This window comes from Myotis brandtii, unplaced genomic scaffold (assembly GCF_000412655.1).
Source record: "Myotis brandtii unplaced genomic scaffold, ASM41265v1 scaffold687, whole genome shotgun sequence".
Classification (NCBI taxonomy): domain Eukaryota; kingdom Metazoa; phylum Chordata; class Mammalia; order Chiroptera; family Vespertilionidae; genus Myotis; species Myotis brandtii.
Genome location: NW_005370687.1, coordinates 1,416,871 through 1,430,873, shown reverse-complemented (window position 1 = coordinate 1,430,873; position 14,003 = coordinate 1,416,871). Strand labels below are relative to the sequence as shown.

The window sequence follows — 14,003 nt, the reverse complement described above, 5'->3', positions numbered from 1 at the left end:
AGGAAAGGAACAAACCCCATCCTCCAGCCTTTGGGGAAGGGCATGGACTGGCCCTGTTAGTCAGAAGCCCACCTACTTCCTGCTCCAGGCAGCTCCCCGAGGGCCTGACCTGGCTTCTTAGGGGACTCAGCCCGAGGAAAGGTGTTGCTAATGGCACAGACAATCCCCTGAACAGGGAAGAAGTGGGAGGGAGTCAGAAGGCGCAGGCTCAGGGCTCTCCGTGATGCCGGCTGTGAGGCAGGGCGTGATCCCGTATCCTTGCTTGTCCCCAGCCTTCAGTATTACCTTTGATTTTCTCTATTCGCCCTGCTTCCCCAGACATAGACGAGTGCCGCCTGAACAACGGGGGCTGTGACCACATTTGCCGCAACACGGTGGGCAGCTTTGAATGCAGCTGCAAGAAGGGCTACAAGCTTCTCATCAATGAGAGGAACTGCCAGGGTGAGTCGACTTGGGCCAAGGAGAAAGCCCTGGACAGGTTCTTGGGGTGGAGAGTTTCAAGCAGGCCAGAGCCTGAGAAAGTCAGCAGACACGGTGGAGACCTTCTGTAAGCAGGGTCGTGCTGCAAATTAGCAAACGCACGCCTTCTTGGTGGCCCAGCTCTGCACTGGGGTGCGTGGCTTGGCAGAGGGAGGGAGGGGTTTCACCCCAATTCATATCCTTTGTAGGGTCTGACCTGCCTAACCACACACAGTGGCCCTGATCCAGAGGCATCCGGTCTCGCAGTTCCTGACTCCAGGGATGCGAGCGGAGGGCCAGGGGGTGGGAGCATTGCTGCATCGCTGACTCTAGGGCTGGGCCATTCATAGGGGCTTTCAATGGAAGGAGGGAGCCAAGGCCTCTCACTTGGGCCCTTCACCTGAGCAAGGGGTCCCAGGGCCAAGTCCCCCAAGACAGACTCCGGCTTGCATCCTTGCTCTTCCAGATATAGACGAGTGTTCCTTTGATCGAACCTGTGACCACATGTGCGTTAACACACCGGGAAGCTTCCAGTGCCTCTGCCATCATGGCTACCTGCTGTATGGTGTCACCCACTGTGGGGGTAAGCCAGAAAATCTGCACCCTCGGCTACCAGGCCCCTCTCACCTCCTCACCGCTCAACTGAACGAGCCCCTGAGTTGGCTTGTGGCTATGGGCAAATCCCCAGGTACACGTGCCATGTCTGCATCCATCAGGATGAAATGGGAGGAGTTAAGACAACTGGGAATCAGGTATCAGGGACTGGCATCCTGCCTCCAAAATTTCCATCTCCCATCCCCATCACTTTCCCCTGACTCCTATCCTCAGCTCCCAATTACAGCCCCACTGGTAGGTAGCAGGGGAAGGCTTACAAGGCTCATCACCTTGGCCCCTTCTCAATCATTCTTTTGACTGTGGACAGAGATAAAGAAAGGAGGTCTTCGGTTTGACCTCTTCTCAGACCGGTAGTCATCTTGAAAAGCTTGGAACTCTAACCCGGGGTCCTTACTCACTGCCCACTCCCTGGCTCCTTCTCCTCCTCCTCCCCCCAGATGTGGATGAGTGCAGCATCAACCGGGGAGGTTGCCGCTTTGGCTGTATCAACACTCCTGGCAGCTACCAGTGTACCTGCCCCGCAGGCCAGGGCCGACTGCACTGGAATGGCAAGGATTGTACAGGTGGGCATCGCCCTCTGCTGGCCGCAGCTGGCACTACCATTTCAGGGGTTCTGGAAAGCAAAGCATTTCACGTTGAGGAAAGTGAGGTAGTAATAGGGGTGGAGAGTGTAGCTACCTGTTAGACACAGGAAGGCTCCAGGAAATAACCCTTTCCTTCCTTCATCAGTCTCTGTGTAAGTGACAATTACAGTTCTGCACGTAGCTAATTCTCTTCCTCCACATCACCCAGCTGAGGGAGAGGGTGAGACCAGCAGGCCCGCTCCTCCTCAGGCTTCTCTCCCTTCCTAGAGCCTGTGAAGTGTCAGAGCAGTCCTGGTGCCTCGAAAGCTATGCTCAGCTGCAACCGCGCTGGCAAGAAGGACACCTGTGCCCTGACCTGCCCCTCCCGGGCCCGGTTTTTGCCAGGTACATAGGGGAGATTGTTGGAGGGCCCGGGGGGAGGGAGGGGGCAGGGTAAGGGGGGAGGAAGACTGGCTGTTCAGGCAGCAACTCTGCTGCCCTTAGAGATGTCCGACCAGTGAGGGTTTTTGGGGGGCAGGTCAGAGCTGTGACAGCCCCCTTCTCTCAGAGTCGGAAAATGGCTTCACGGTGAGCTGTGGCACCCCCAGCCCCAGGGCCGCTCCAGCCCGAGCTGGCCACGCCGGGAACAGCACAAATGCCAACCACTGCCATGGTGAGCACCAGCCTAAGGCCTGTTCCCACCCCATTCTCTTGCTAATTGACCCCGATTTCTCTTCTTCGCTAACCACTGGCCTTACTTTTTTCTGGATTCCCTTTCTTTGCTCTGTAATTCTCCAGCCCTGCTGCCTTGCTCCCGCTTCCCCTAACATCTGATTGCCTTGGCTTTTGTAATCCCTCTCCTCCAGCCAAGCCCTGGCTTATTGCCCAGCTTCTCACTGTCCCCCACAGCCCTCATCCCACCCCCAGGGCTCCCAGGCTCTGCTGAGCTTCTCCCATCCCTCTAGAGGCTGCAGTGCTGTCGGTTAAACAGCGGGCCTCCTTCAAGATCAAGGACGCCAAATGTCGTTTGCACCTGCGAAACAAAGGCAAAATGGAGGAGGCCAGCAGAATCCTGGGGCCAGGTTTGGACTGGGGACCCCACTCCAATAGGTTGTCTGGCCATCAAACTCTTCCCACCCCTCAACTCTTCTGCTTAGTGAGATGGCCGAAAACCCACTGGACCCTGAACTCTAGAAAGAGCAGGGGCAAGAGCAGATGTAGGCATAGAGCCCAAGGAAGCCCCAGGACATTCTCCAACTAGAAGAGAAGGGAGGTAGAGGCAGTCAGAGATGTGGTGAGGAGTGCCAGGCTTGGGCTGGAGGGTGAGAGCTGGAGCGAGAACTTCCCCGTCCCCAGGAGGCACCTGGGGTGACAAGGCCTTCCCCCAGGTGCTGCATCCTGCTCCGACTGCCAGGTCACCTTCATCCACCTCAAGTGTGACTCCTCTCGGAAGGGCAAGGGCCGCAGGGCCCGGACCCCTCCAGGCAAGGAAGTCACTCGGCTCACCCTGGAACTGGAGGCAGAGGTCAGAGCCGAAGAAACCACAGGTGGGACTGGGAGCCCGGCTGGAGGAGGGTGGAAAGGGAGGGCGGCGGGAGGGCAACCACAGGTCTCAACCGCAAGGGGGAGGGTTGGGGCCTGTACGAGGGGCAGACCCTGCCTAATGCCAAGCCCGGGAGCCAGTCCTCTCACCTGTAGCCCCAGCTTTGCTCTTCCCCTACTGCTCACAGCCACTTTCTTCTCTTCCTCCTCTGGCTCGTACCACCACCCGCCACAGCCAGCTGTGGGCTGCCCTGCCTCCGACAGCGGATGGAACGGCGGCTGAAAGGGTCCCTGAAGATGCTTAGAAAGTCCATCAACCAGGACCGCTTCCTCCTGCGCCTGGCGGGCCTTGATTATGAGCTGGCCCACAAACCGGGCCCGGTAGCTGGGGAGCGAGCTGAGCTGGTGGAGGCCTGTAGGCCTGGGCAGCACCGCACGGGGGCCAAGTGTGGTAAGGGAGCTTGCTGGGACATAGGGGAGCATGGGAATAGAAAGACCCAGCTGGGACCAGAGCAGAATATGTTACGGCCTCAGTTGCATCTCTCAAATTGGGAGGCAGCCAAGACCCTCCTGCTCCTCCCTGGTCCCAGGCTGAAATCTAGGACAACAGGTGGGGCCACCAACCCTCCTGCACATGGCTTTGGCCCCTGATTCTTCCACATAGAATTCTGTTTCCAGACAGAGATTCTCCTTAAATCTGGGGGAGCGGGAAGGGGAGTCCCAGGCCTGGGTGGTGGGAAATAGGGGGGGTGGGTGGCTAGCACAGCCGACTCTCCCTCAGTCAGCTGCCCGCAGGGAACGTATTACCACGGCCAGACGGAGCAGTGTGTGCCATGCCCAGCGGGCACCTTCCAGGAGAGAGAAGGGCAGCTCTCCTGCGACCTTTGCCCTGGGAGTGATGCCCACGGGCCTCTTGGAGCCACCAACGTCACCACATGTGCAGGTGCCAGGGGAACAAACAATGCAGAGTGGGGTAGGGTGGGCACTGGGATGCCCATGGGCATGGGATTTCCCAAGGGCAGGCCCAGGCTCCAGGCTACTCTCCTAGTCAACATCCTGTTTGTGTGCCTCTGTCCCCTGAGACTGGGTGACCCCAAAGGGATGACCAGGACCATCCCCATCAGAGTTGGGCCCTTGGTTCATTGCAGGTCAGTGCTCACCGGGCCAGCACTCTGTGGATGGGTTCAAGCCCTGCCAGCCATGTCCCCGTGGCACCTACCAACCTGAAGCGGGGCGGACTCTGTGCTTTCCGTGTGGCGGGGGCCTCACCACCAAGCACGAGGGGGCCACCTCCTTCCAAGACTGTGACACCAAAGGTGAGTAGGCTACTCCCCCTCCAGAGGCTCCCCTCCCCCCAACACTTCCCCAAACTCCCCAAGTCTCCAGAGTAGACCCAAGTTTGTTGCTCCGCCATCTTCCCCAAACTAAGAAAGGCCCAGCTGCCCGACCAGCCACACCATCCTGCTCATAGGCCCATCCTGACCCGCCGCAGCCACAAGCCTGGGAATTGGGGGATAAATAACAGTAACGATTACCCTTCTGCTTTGGAAAACTGGTGGCACAGTCTCCCCAACACTACAAACGAGTCTCGGTGCAGGTTTGGCACCGCTCAGTGCCTGAAAGAAAAGGATGGGCACTGCAGCCAACCACTGTCAAGCTGCCTTCCCTGCCTTGAACTCTGGCATGACGAGGAAAGGTTGGGACTCTGGGAGAAACCGTGGTGTCTTCAGTCTCCTGATTCTCCAGGATGAAATGTGTCCTGCCCATCCCACGTCCCAGAACTCCCACTTGCCTGCCACCTTAACGCCTCCCTTTCCCCCTTGCCTGCAGTCCAGTGCTCCCCGGGGCACTACTACAACACCAGCATCCATCGCTGCATCCGCTGTGCCATGGGCTCCTATCAGCCTGACTTCCGCCAGAACTTCTGCACCCGCTGTCCAGGAAACACAAGCACTGATTTCGACGGCTCCACCAGCGTAGCCCAGTGCAAGAGTATGTGCAGGCCCGGCAGCAGGAAAGGGGTTAGAGAGGCCGGGAGCAGTGGGCACAGGAAGCAGCAGGTGGGAGATAACCAGCAGGGAGCGGGCCTAGGGTGTGGATGGGCAGGGACGTCCCACCCTCCGTCTCTCCCCAACTCACTCAGGCTCAAGACCAGTTGCACTCTCTCCCTGGAGACAGGTCATGGGGAGGCAAAAACAGGAGAGGTGAGATAAGAAGGTCCTAACAGAGCAGGAGGGAAGGGGACCCAGAACTTGGAGGAAGGATGAGCTCAGAAGGTGGCTAGCTACCTACGTGTGTCTGATCTCCACTTCAGAGCTCTTCATTTTCCCCAACCCGCTTCCCCACTGACTTCACTTCTCTTTCTTGCTCTGTCCGCTGCCCTTGGCTACAGACCGTCAGTGTGGTGGGGAGCTGGGTGAGTTCACTGGCTATATCGAGTCCCCCAACTACCCAGGCAACTACCCAGCCGGCGTGGAGTGCGTCTGGAATATCAACCCCCCGCCCAAGCGCAAGATTCTTATCGTGGTACCCGAGATCTTCCTGCCGTCTGAGGACGAGTGTGGGGACGTCCTCGTCATGAGAAAGAACTGTGGGTGGCTGCACAGCTGGGCCAGGGAAGGGCAGTCCAGATCTGGTTGGGAGGGAAAGAGAGAAAACTGGCACAGGAAGAATTGGGGCCGTGGCACGGGAGGCCTTGGGAGGAGAGACGCTCACAAAGGAGAACAGCCCTGATGCGCATGGTGGGTGGAAAGCAGTTAAGAAAGGCAGCACTGGGACCAGAACTCCAGCAGTGTCACATGTGCCACCGTCCTCCTCTAGCATTTTTGCTGTTCCATTCATTTAAATGTCAAATTTCTTCCGCTTTGTGAGTGCCAGGATGTCAAAGAGGAGTTGTGGAACAAGCTCATGAGGGTGGGAGACAATATATGTATGGGGGTGGGGGCGGCGCATGCACAGGTGACGCCTCTCAGCGTGATTCCTCCTCCCACAGCCCTCACTCCAGGAGGGGGCTTGGGGAGCATGCCCTGCTGCTCCCCTGACATGCTGCTTGCCTTCCCAGCCTCCCCATCCTCCATTACCACCTATGAGACCTGCCAGACCTACGAGCGCCCCATCGCCTTCACAGCCCGCTCCAGGAAGCTCTGGATCAACTTCAAGACAAGCGAGGCCAACAGTGCCCGTGGCTTCCAGATCCCCTATGTTACCTACGATGGTGAGCAAGGACAGGAGAGCCAGGGAGGTGGCTGAGAAAGGGGAGGCTCAAGGGCCTTGGGGGGCGGCAAGGGGAACAGAAAGGTTCCCACCGCTAAGCTCTTCCCCTGGATTGACTTCGCAGAGGACTATGAGCAGCTAGTGGAAGACATTGTGCGAGATGGTCGGCTCTATGCATCTGAAAACCACCAGGAGATTTTAAAGGCAAGTGGATATAAATCACAATAGCCAACATTTAATGAACATGTATGTAACAATGTGCAGGCAATATGCTGTGTGCTTACATGAATATTCTCATTGGATACACACAATTGCTCTGTGAATTAGGTACTTTCCTCATTCCCACTTGACAAGTGAGAAATATGGGGCACAGAGAATTATAGAAGTTGCCCAGAGGTTAAGCTGAAATTTGAGCCTCAGCCCACCTGACTGTAGTATTACCAACACCTGGGGGAAGACAAAGGGAAGATGAGGAGATGTAATGTCCCCTACCTCTTCCATAAAAAATTCTAGGGTCTGGCCAGGGTGGCACCTATGAACCAGGAGGTCAGGGTTTGATTCCCAGTCAGGGCACATGCCCAGGTTGCAGGCTCGATCCCCATTAGGGGGCGTGCAGGAGGCAGCCGATCAATGATTCTCTCACATCATTGATGTTTCTCTCTCTTTCTCCCTTCCTCTCTGAAATCAATAAAATATATATATATTTTTTAAATCTAGGGAAAATTAGGTAGAAAAAATGCTTTTGCTTAAGTCCCTTCCATCCCTTACTCCCACAGAAAAGCAAATTAGCACAGTATTTCTGAGTTAATTCAGTAAAGACCTCTTTTAAGGGAAAAGAAATGTTTCCAGCATTGAAGAATCAACTAGACACCTGGGTCATGTGGATCCCAGTTTGAGAAAATCTTACTTAAGAAACTATAGTCCTAGTCACAGTCCTTCATAAATTATTAATTTTAAAAAGGTTTGTCTCTATGTTAATCATTTTTGTATTATCATCAAAATAGTGGACATGATAACAAAAATCTTCTAGAACTTGCAGACTGCGAAGAATATCATTTCAGAAATGCTTTTAAAACATTTTTTAGCCTAGCTGGTTTGGCTCAGTGGATAGAGCGTTGGCCTGTGGACCAAAGGGTCCTAGGTTCGATTCTGGTCAAGGGTACGTACCTTGGTTGCAGCCTCCTTCCCTGCCTGGGCCCATGTCGGGGCTCATGCAGGAAGCAACCAATCGATGTGTTCTCTCACATCAGTGTTTCTCTCTATCTTTCCCTCTCTCTTCCACTCTCCCTAAAAATCAATGGAAAAATATCCTCGAGTGAGGATTAACAGAAAAACAAAACCAAAAAAACAACACATTTTTTAAAGCATCTGAACCCTTATTTCAAACTAGGGGCTCAGCGCACGAAATCACGTGAGACCCAGACCCGGCGTGCCACGGGACCCAGAGTCAGGTCCCGCCAGCGCCGCAGGACACAGCGTCAAGTCACCTCCTGGTGACCGGTCTTTGGTCGTTATGGCGTTACGACCACTGGGTTTTTATTATATAGATATGCTATGGAATTCTAATGCATAAAGTAGTCGAGCTGTTTTGATTAAAGTGGGGAGGAGAGGCTGAAAGCCCCACCTCTTATTTTAAAAATCTGCTGATGCAGTGGAAAGAACCTACCCTAGAAGCTGGAAGATCTGAGTCCTAAGGCACAGTGCCTGGCACGTACGAGGCTCTCCACACATCACGTTGCCAGGTTGCTCAGGGAAGGCCTCTGAGAAGAGACCTGAACGAGGTAAAGGACTACCTATCAGACGATCAGGAGAGGAGTGTTCCAAGCTATGGAGCATGGGAGCAGTGTGGCATGTCCAAGAACTTTGAGAAGGCCAGCGTGGTCAACAAAATAAGGAAAATTCGAGAGGATGGAGGAGAGAGAACAGGGCACAGATCACATTCAACGAATGGGCCATGCAAGGGACTCGGCTTTACTGAGTGAAAAGAAGCAGAGAAGTGTTTTGAATGGACATGACCTAATTAAACATTTTTAAAAAGTCACTCTGGGGAAGGACAGTCTGTAGAAGCATAGGGTAGGTAGAAGCGTGGAGACCAGTTAGGAAGCTCTTGCAATAGTCCAAGTGAGAGACGATGGTGGCTTAGACAGGGTGCTAGCTGTGGAGACAGTGAGAAGTGGTCAGACTCTGGATATATCTTGAAGGTAGAGTCAACAGGACTTGCTGTGGTTGTGAGCAAAAAAGAGGAGTCAAGGATGGCTTCAAGGATTGGGCCATGGAAGGCTGGGGCTGCCACTGACTGAGCTGTAGATTCTAAAGGAGGAACAGGAAGTGGGGATGGGGATCCAGCTCACCTCGGAGTAGCCCTGTCAGACAGCAAGAGGGGCTGCCGCTGAGCTGAGGCGGGGTCCCTCTTTCCCCTGCTGACACTCACGTTGCCACCTGCCACCCTTTGCAGGACAAGAAGCTCATCAAGGCCTTCTTCGAGGTGCTGGCTCACCCCCAGAACTACTTCAAATACACAGAGAAGCACAAGGAGATGCTGCCAAAATCCTTCATCAAGCTGCTCCGCTCCAAAGTTTCCAGCTTCCTGAGGCCCTACAAATAGTGCCCTGTGCCCAAGACCCAGGTTTTGAAGACCCCAGATTCCTCAGCCCTCAGAGCCGGCAGCCCCCACCCCCAGATAAGGAACTCTCTCCTCTCTTTTAGAGAAAAAAAAAATCACTATATAGACCAAGAACTCTCCCTTTCTGTCGCTCTAGCCTCCTTTCCTTGTCTCTCTGCCTCTTTTTCTCTCTCTTTACCTGTCTCCTGTTTTTCCTTTTCCTGCATTCTCCCTGGAAAAGCCATTTAGTACTGGCTGTGTTCCCCCTGAGGGGTGCAGGAACAGTACCCCTCTCCAGCCACACTGCCCACGTTACCAGCTCACATCCCTAACCCCTTCAGCTTAGAAGAATGCTAGAGGCCCAAGAAAGAAATGGGTCTGCTGGGGAATGGGGAGGGAGAAGAGGGGCTTCTGCCATTATAAGGTTGTGCCTTACTAGTCAGGAACCAAAATGTCCCCTGGCTGGGCTCCCCAGCTATCCCCCTCCCCCCAGGTGATTCTAACAGCCCAAGGTTCTGCCAAAGAGGCCTTTGACTTACAGGCTTAATGCTAGCACTGGTCCTCTGGGGCACGTGGTTTGAGCACTGGACCTCGGGTTTGAGCTCTGGACCGCCCACACAGCCGCTTCCGGGTCTAGACAGCTCCTCTACTTCTGCCATGTCTGCTTGGGTCCAATCCACGAGGGCTTACAGAAGGCCCACACCACTGGGCTAGTGGACACAGCCGAGTGAGGAAGAGCAGCAGGCATTACCATGTTGAAAGTGCTGCTGTCACTCCCCAGGAGAAAGACTATATATGTAGCTCTGCAGGACAGAAACCAGGTTCTAGAGCATCGCCAAGAAAAAGAAAAAAGAAAAAAAAACAAAGAAATTGCATCATCTAAAGGACTAGACTACAGAACAACTGGAAGCCAGCCTCAAACCCTAATCCTTTTTCTCGTCTTCCCTGGCCCAGCCATCCCCTCACCCTGATCCGAGTGCTCCCTGGGGGAGCCCTACTCCCCTTGCTAAGTGTTGTCCTTAAAGAAACGTGGCTGCTAAGCAGAAGCCAGCCTGGGCCTGACCCCAGATTTGGCTTTCCCTTGTAGCCTCAGATGGCTTGTGGGCTCCACCCAAGAGGACCCCACTCTGCAGCCAGCCCAGAGCCACCTACCTCTGGCCCCAGGCTATGGGCAGCAAGAGGAATGTGTGTGCACTTGGCAAGCCTTCTGCCCACCCTGTCTACATCTAATAAGTGCAATCATTAAGTCTATGTTGTCTAGAGGGAGGGGTTTTTGTTTTCTGGTTTTATTTTTTGGTTTTGTTTCTTTCTCCTGTGTTAGAGCAACCCTATTTATAGCTGCCCACAACAGAAGAGTATATGTTTGGAGTGAAGAGAAAGGTTTTGGATCTCATGAACTTTGAGTGCTGGAGCATCTGATCTGTCTGTACTCCTCACCCAGTGGCCATCCAGACCTCCTGAGCTCTCGGTGTGGGTAACCCAGGGCTGTAACTCCGAGGCACCTGATGTGTAGGACAGTAATTCTGGGGACTTTGTGGAGCAGGAAGGAGAGGGACCTGTGTTTGCTAAACCAATCCTGCTATCCCTATGCCTCTCCATGTTTCAGTATGGAACTCATGATTGTAGAAGCCGATGGAATTGGTCAGTGATTCTCTACCCCAAGAGGGAAACCTCCATCTTTTCCCTGCCTTCCTCCTGTTTCCCCTTGGTGTGCACATGGAAGAGGACCAGGACAAACCCCCTGGGGATGGGCTGACCAAGGGCCCTGAGGCCAGAGACAAGGCTGAGGAAGCCAAGAATAGGACAGGTATCCAGGCATGAAGTTGTTTGCCTGAACTTGTCCATTCCCTCTCTGAGTTGACGTCAAGCCTAGTTGCCTCAATTACTGCTTTTCAAGAGGAAGAAGAAGTAAGTCCATGCGTAAGCCTCAATCCACTGCTGCCTGTAAAATTATTTTCCATTTGTTCTTTCTCATTCCCCCAAAGCTGTGTCCTATTCCATCAAAGGCTACCAGTTGACTCAGTGTTTATTTCCAAGTGACTGTTCTAGGCCACTGCTCCCCCAGGAGACTCCACACTAAGTAAAGAAGCCTGGCCTCCACCCCCTTTCCCCAATCAGTAGCATTACTATCCAAACAGCCTTAAGGAGTACGTAGCCAATGTCACAGCTATATCCCCTCACATCCACTAGCCAACACCATGGCTCTTAGGGGTGGAGTGTCTGTCTCCCTTCGTGTCTCTGGATCAAAGACAGTGTCACTATAAAGATCCAGAATGGCTGCCTCCAAGCAGGAAAATGGTCAGTTAATCCATATTTCCTGGGATAGGCCATAAAACTGATTTTTTATTAACTTTGACCATCCTCATTCTCTGCCAGAAGCTAGGATAACGTTCTGATTCCTCTCTTCCTACCATTTGCATCTCTCTTAGAAAGCCAGCCGGAGTGCTTCCCAAATTATGCCTTCAGGGTCTGGCTTCTTGCACTCTTCCTTTCCTGTCACCCCATACGTATACAAACACACTTCCTCCAATAGTTTATTCCATGGTTTCTGGGACCTGCAAATGATTTCCACAGTTTGGAAAGTATAGGCCACTAACTAGGCTTCTTAACTGATGTCAAGGCAGATCTTGGAGAGCAGGTGAAGACCTGCTAATGTCCACCAAGTTTAATTTAGGTTGTCCAAATTGGGGGGTGGGGGGTGTAAGAACCCAGACAACTGTTCACTGAACCTATGGATGAAGCCAGCTCTGGGGCATCAAACTAACTGAATGAGGAGTCAACACTCAGGGACTCTCCCAGTGGTTCTCAACCTTCCTAATGCCACGACCCTTTAATACAGTTCCTCATGTTGTGGTGACCCCCAACCATCAAATTATTTTCGTTGCTACTTCATAACTGTAATTTTGCTACTGTTATGAATCGTAATGTAAATATCTGATATGCAGGATGTATTTTCAGGGGTCGTGACCCACAAAAGGAGGGCTGGGGAAGTGGAAAGATGGTGTAAATGGGAATCCTTCATGAATCAGCCCAGAGGCCACTCAGGAGGATGGGTGTTTACAGGGCCACAGTACTTATAGTTATAAGGCTTCATTTCTCTTAGTACAAAACCTGCCCTGATCTGAGTCTGGGAATGGGAAGCCATTTCTGCAGGGGCTCTGAGCATCAAGTAATGCGTATCAGAAAGGCACTTAGAGCCTCAGCAGCATGTAATCCCTTTTACTTCTCTGCCTCCCTCTTTCTGTATTGGACCAGGCCCATTCACTAAGCCTGAGGGAACTCTGAGTGAGAAAAAAATGATCAGAGTCTGGCCGTGAGCTGCCACCTGCCCTAGGCCTACAAATGCCCAGAGGCTGGCACTGAGCTATGACTGCTCTGACTTCCCCAGGATTGATTGGTTTAGTTTGGTGAGGCTCATATTTGTTGCTGAAAGTTCAGTAATACAGGCCTGATTTTTGGTACTAATGAAACTTTTTATATTTGAGAATGTTCTCCATATGCATATTTAAGGTGATTCTGGAGTGGATTAGGAGGTCATATCTCAAAATGTCAGAAAACGTTATGGAGCATTCAAACTTTTGTATTTGCTGCTTAACCTCAATATAAGAGGCTCAAACTAGGAGACGAAGGGAGACGACAAAGGATAACTGACCATTGCCAGGAAATAATGTTAATCTGCTTGGCTTCTTAAGCACAGTAAGAAAAAAAGTGGAAGCAAATAACACAAGGATGTCTTTAAATTCAACCTGTCTCAATGGTAGCACATCCTGTCCTTGGGCCATTATTTGGACTAGTAACCCTTTAAGAAAATATATGATTACAGGGAATAGAATCCCCAGTTCTGTTATCAGCCTATCTAGACAACACAGACTATAGTAGTATGGACAAACTGAAAACTTTATTCATTTGTGTGAGTTGAACTGAAGTTTCAGAATAACCATTATCACGTAGGAGGTTTTCTTTTTTCCATGCAGAAGAAATCTCAAAATATTGTATTTATATCTGCCTTCCACTGCTGCCGATATAATAAGTATCTCCTACACAATCAACAATCAACAGTAAATGATGCAGTTCATAGAATATTTTGCACTTGGAGAAAAAATGTATCTGAACTTGTAAAAAGAAATGTTTGGATTTTGTATTGTCCTTTTTTATTATTATTATTATTAAAATACTTAATGAAACTCCTCAGCCTGGCATCTTTTCCTCCATCTCAGTAGCTTATCCTAGAGCCAGAAAAAAGCTTAGAATAAACAAAGTGTCTTCTGGCTTCTGCACTTGCCCAAATTTTTCATTTCTCCACCTTATTCCTAATGGTTTTAGAATTTGAAAAGGCATGTCCCTTTTGTCTATTTTTAAAAGCAGTATCAAAAATTAGGCCCCAAGGGGGATCTAGGGAGCAGGGGAAATTTAGGATATTGTTCCTCCTCATCACAGTACAGTTCCCAAAATCTGGCCAGGGCCACGAGTGGCTCAGACACCTCCCTAGTTAAGATGTCCCACCTCTAGCAAAGTACCAGCAACGAGATTCACCCAAGGTTGTGCTTTTTATGCAGTACATTCTATGCCATGAAACAGAATTATGAAATTTTACCACCATTACTACAGGGCACGGGAGAGCAAGCTCCAATCTCATAAATGAGCAGTCCCAAATTCTAGGTTCAGATGACAGGTAAATCTTAATTGCTGCAATTTTATAATTTCCCGACATGAAATTTGGGGCCACCAACTTGGGGCCATTCTCTGACTTCTCTCTTAATCCTATCTAATAAAAGAGAAACATGGCAATTAGCCGTACCTCCGCTACCCTTCCCATTGGCTAATCAGGGCAATATGCAAATTAACTGCCAGCCAAGATGGCGGCCGGCAGCCAGGCAGCTTGAAGCGAACATGAGGCTTGCTTGCTTCAGTGACGGAGGACTCCAACATTCCCCGCCTGCCGCTGCCGGCCTCTGAGCTTGCAGTTTGAAACATTGTTACAAATATAGAAGCTAAACAAAACCCCAGAA

The 14,003-nt window shown here is 51.8% G+C and overlaps 1 protein-coding gene and 1 long non-coding RNA gene across 2 annotated transcripts in view; one reads left to right on the top strand and one right to left on the bottom strand.

Moving 5' to 3' along the window:
• SCUBE3 (signal peptide, CUB domain, EGF-like 3) overlaps positions 1-10,044 on the top strand; it is a 20,821-nt gene extending 10,777 nt beyond the window's left edge. The window contains exons 8-22 of the mRNA XM_014529627.1: positions 319-441; positions 926-1,042; positions 1,512-1,637; positions 1,926-2,042; positions 2,206-2,310; positions 2,603-2,719; positions 3,026-3,184; positions 3,415-3,630; positions 3,961-4,122; positions 4,328-4,495; positions 5,010-5,171; positions 5,572-5,769; positions 6,241-6,393; positions 6,517-6,596; positions 8,848-10,044. Coding sequence (XP_014385113.1) covers positions 319-441; positions 926-1,042; positions 1,512-1,637; positions 1,926-2,042; positions 2,206-2,310; positions 2,603-2,719; positions 3,026-3,184; positions 3,415-3,630; positions 3,961-4,122; positions 4,328-4,495; positions 5,010-5,171; positions 5,572-5,769; positions 6,241-6,393; positions 6,517-6,596; positions 8,848-8,997 — 2,153 coding nt within the window. The 3' untranslated portion in view covers positions 8,998-10,044. The remainder of the gene's footprint in view (positions 1-318; positions 442-925; positions 1,043-1,511; positions 1,638-1,925; positions 2,043-2,205; positions 2,311-2,602; positions 2,720-3,025; positions 3,185-3,414; positions 3,631-3,960; positions 4,123-4,327; positions 4,496-5,009; positions 5,172-5,571; positions 5,770-6,240; positions 6,394-6,516; positions 6,597-8,847) is intronic.
• The window catches only part of LOC106723986, a 12,095-nt gene continuing 7,841 nt past the window's right edge, over positions 9,750-14,003 (bottom strand). Inside the window, exon 3 of the long non-coding RNA XR_001359738.1 lies at positions 9,750-9,818. This is a non-coding gene — a long non-coding RNA (uncharacterized LOC106723986). The remainder of the gene's footprint in view (positions 9,819-14,003) is intronic.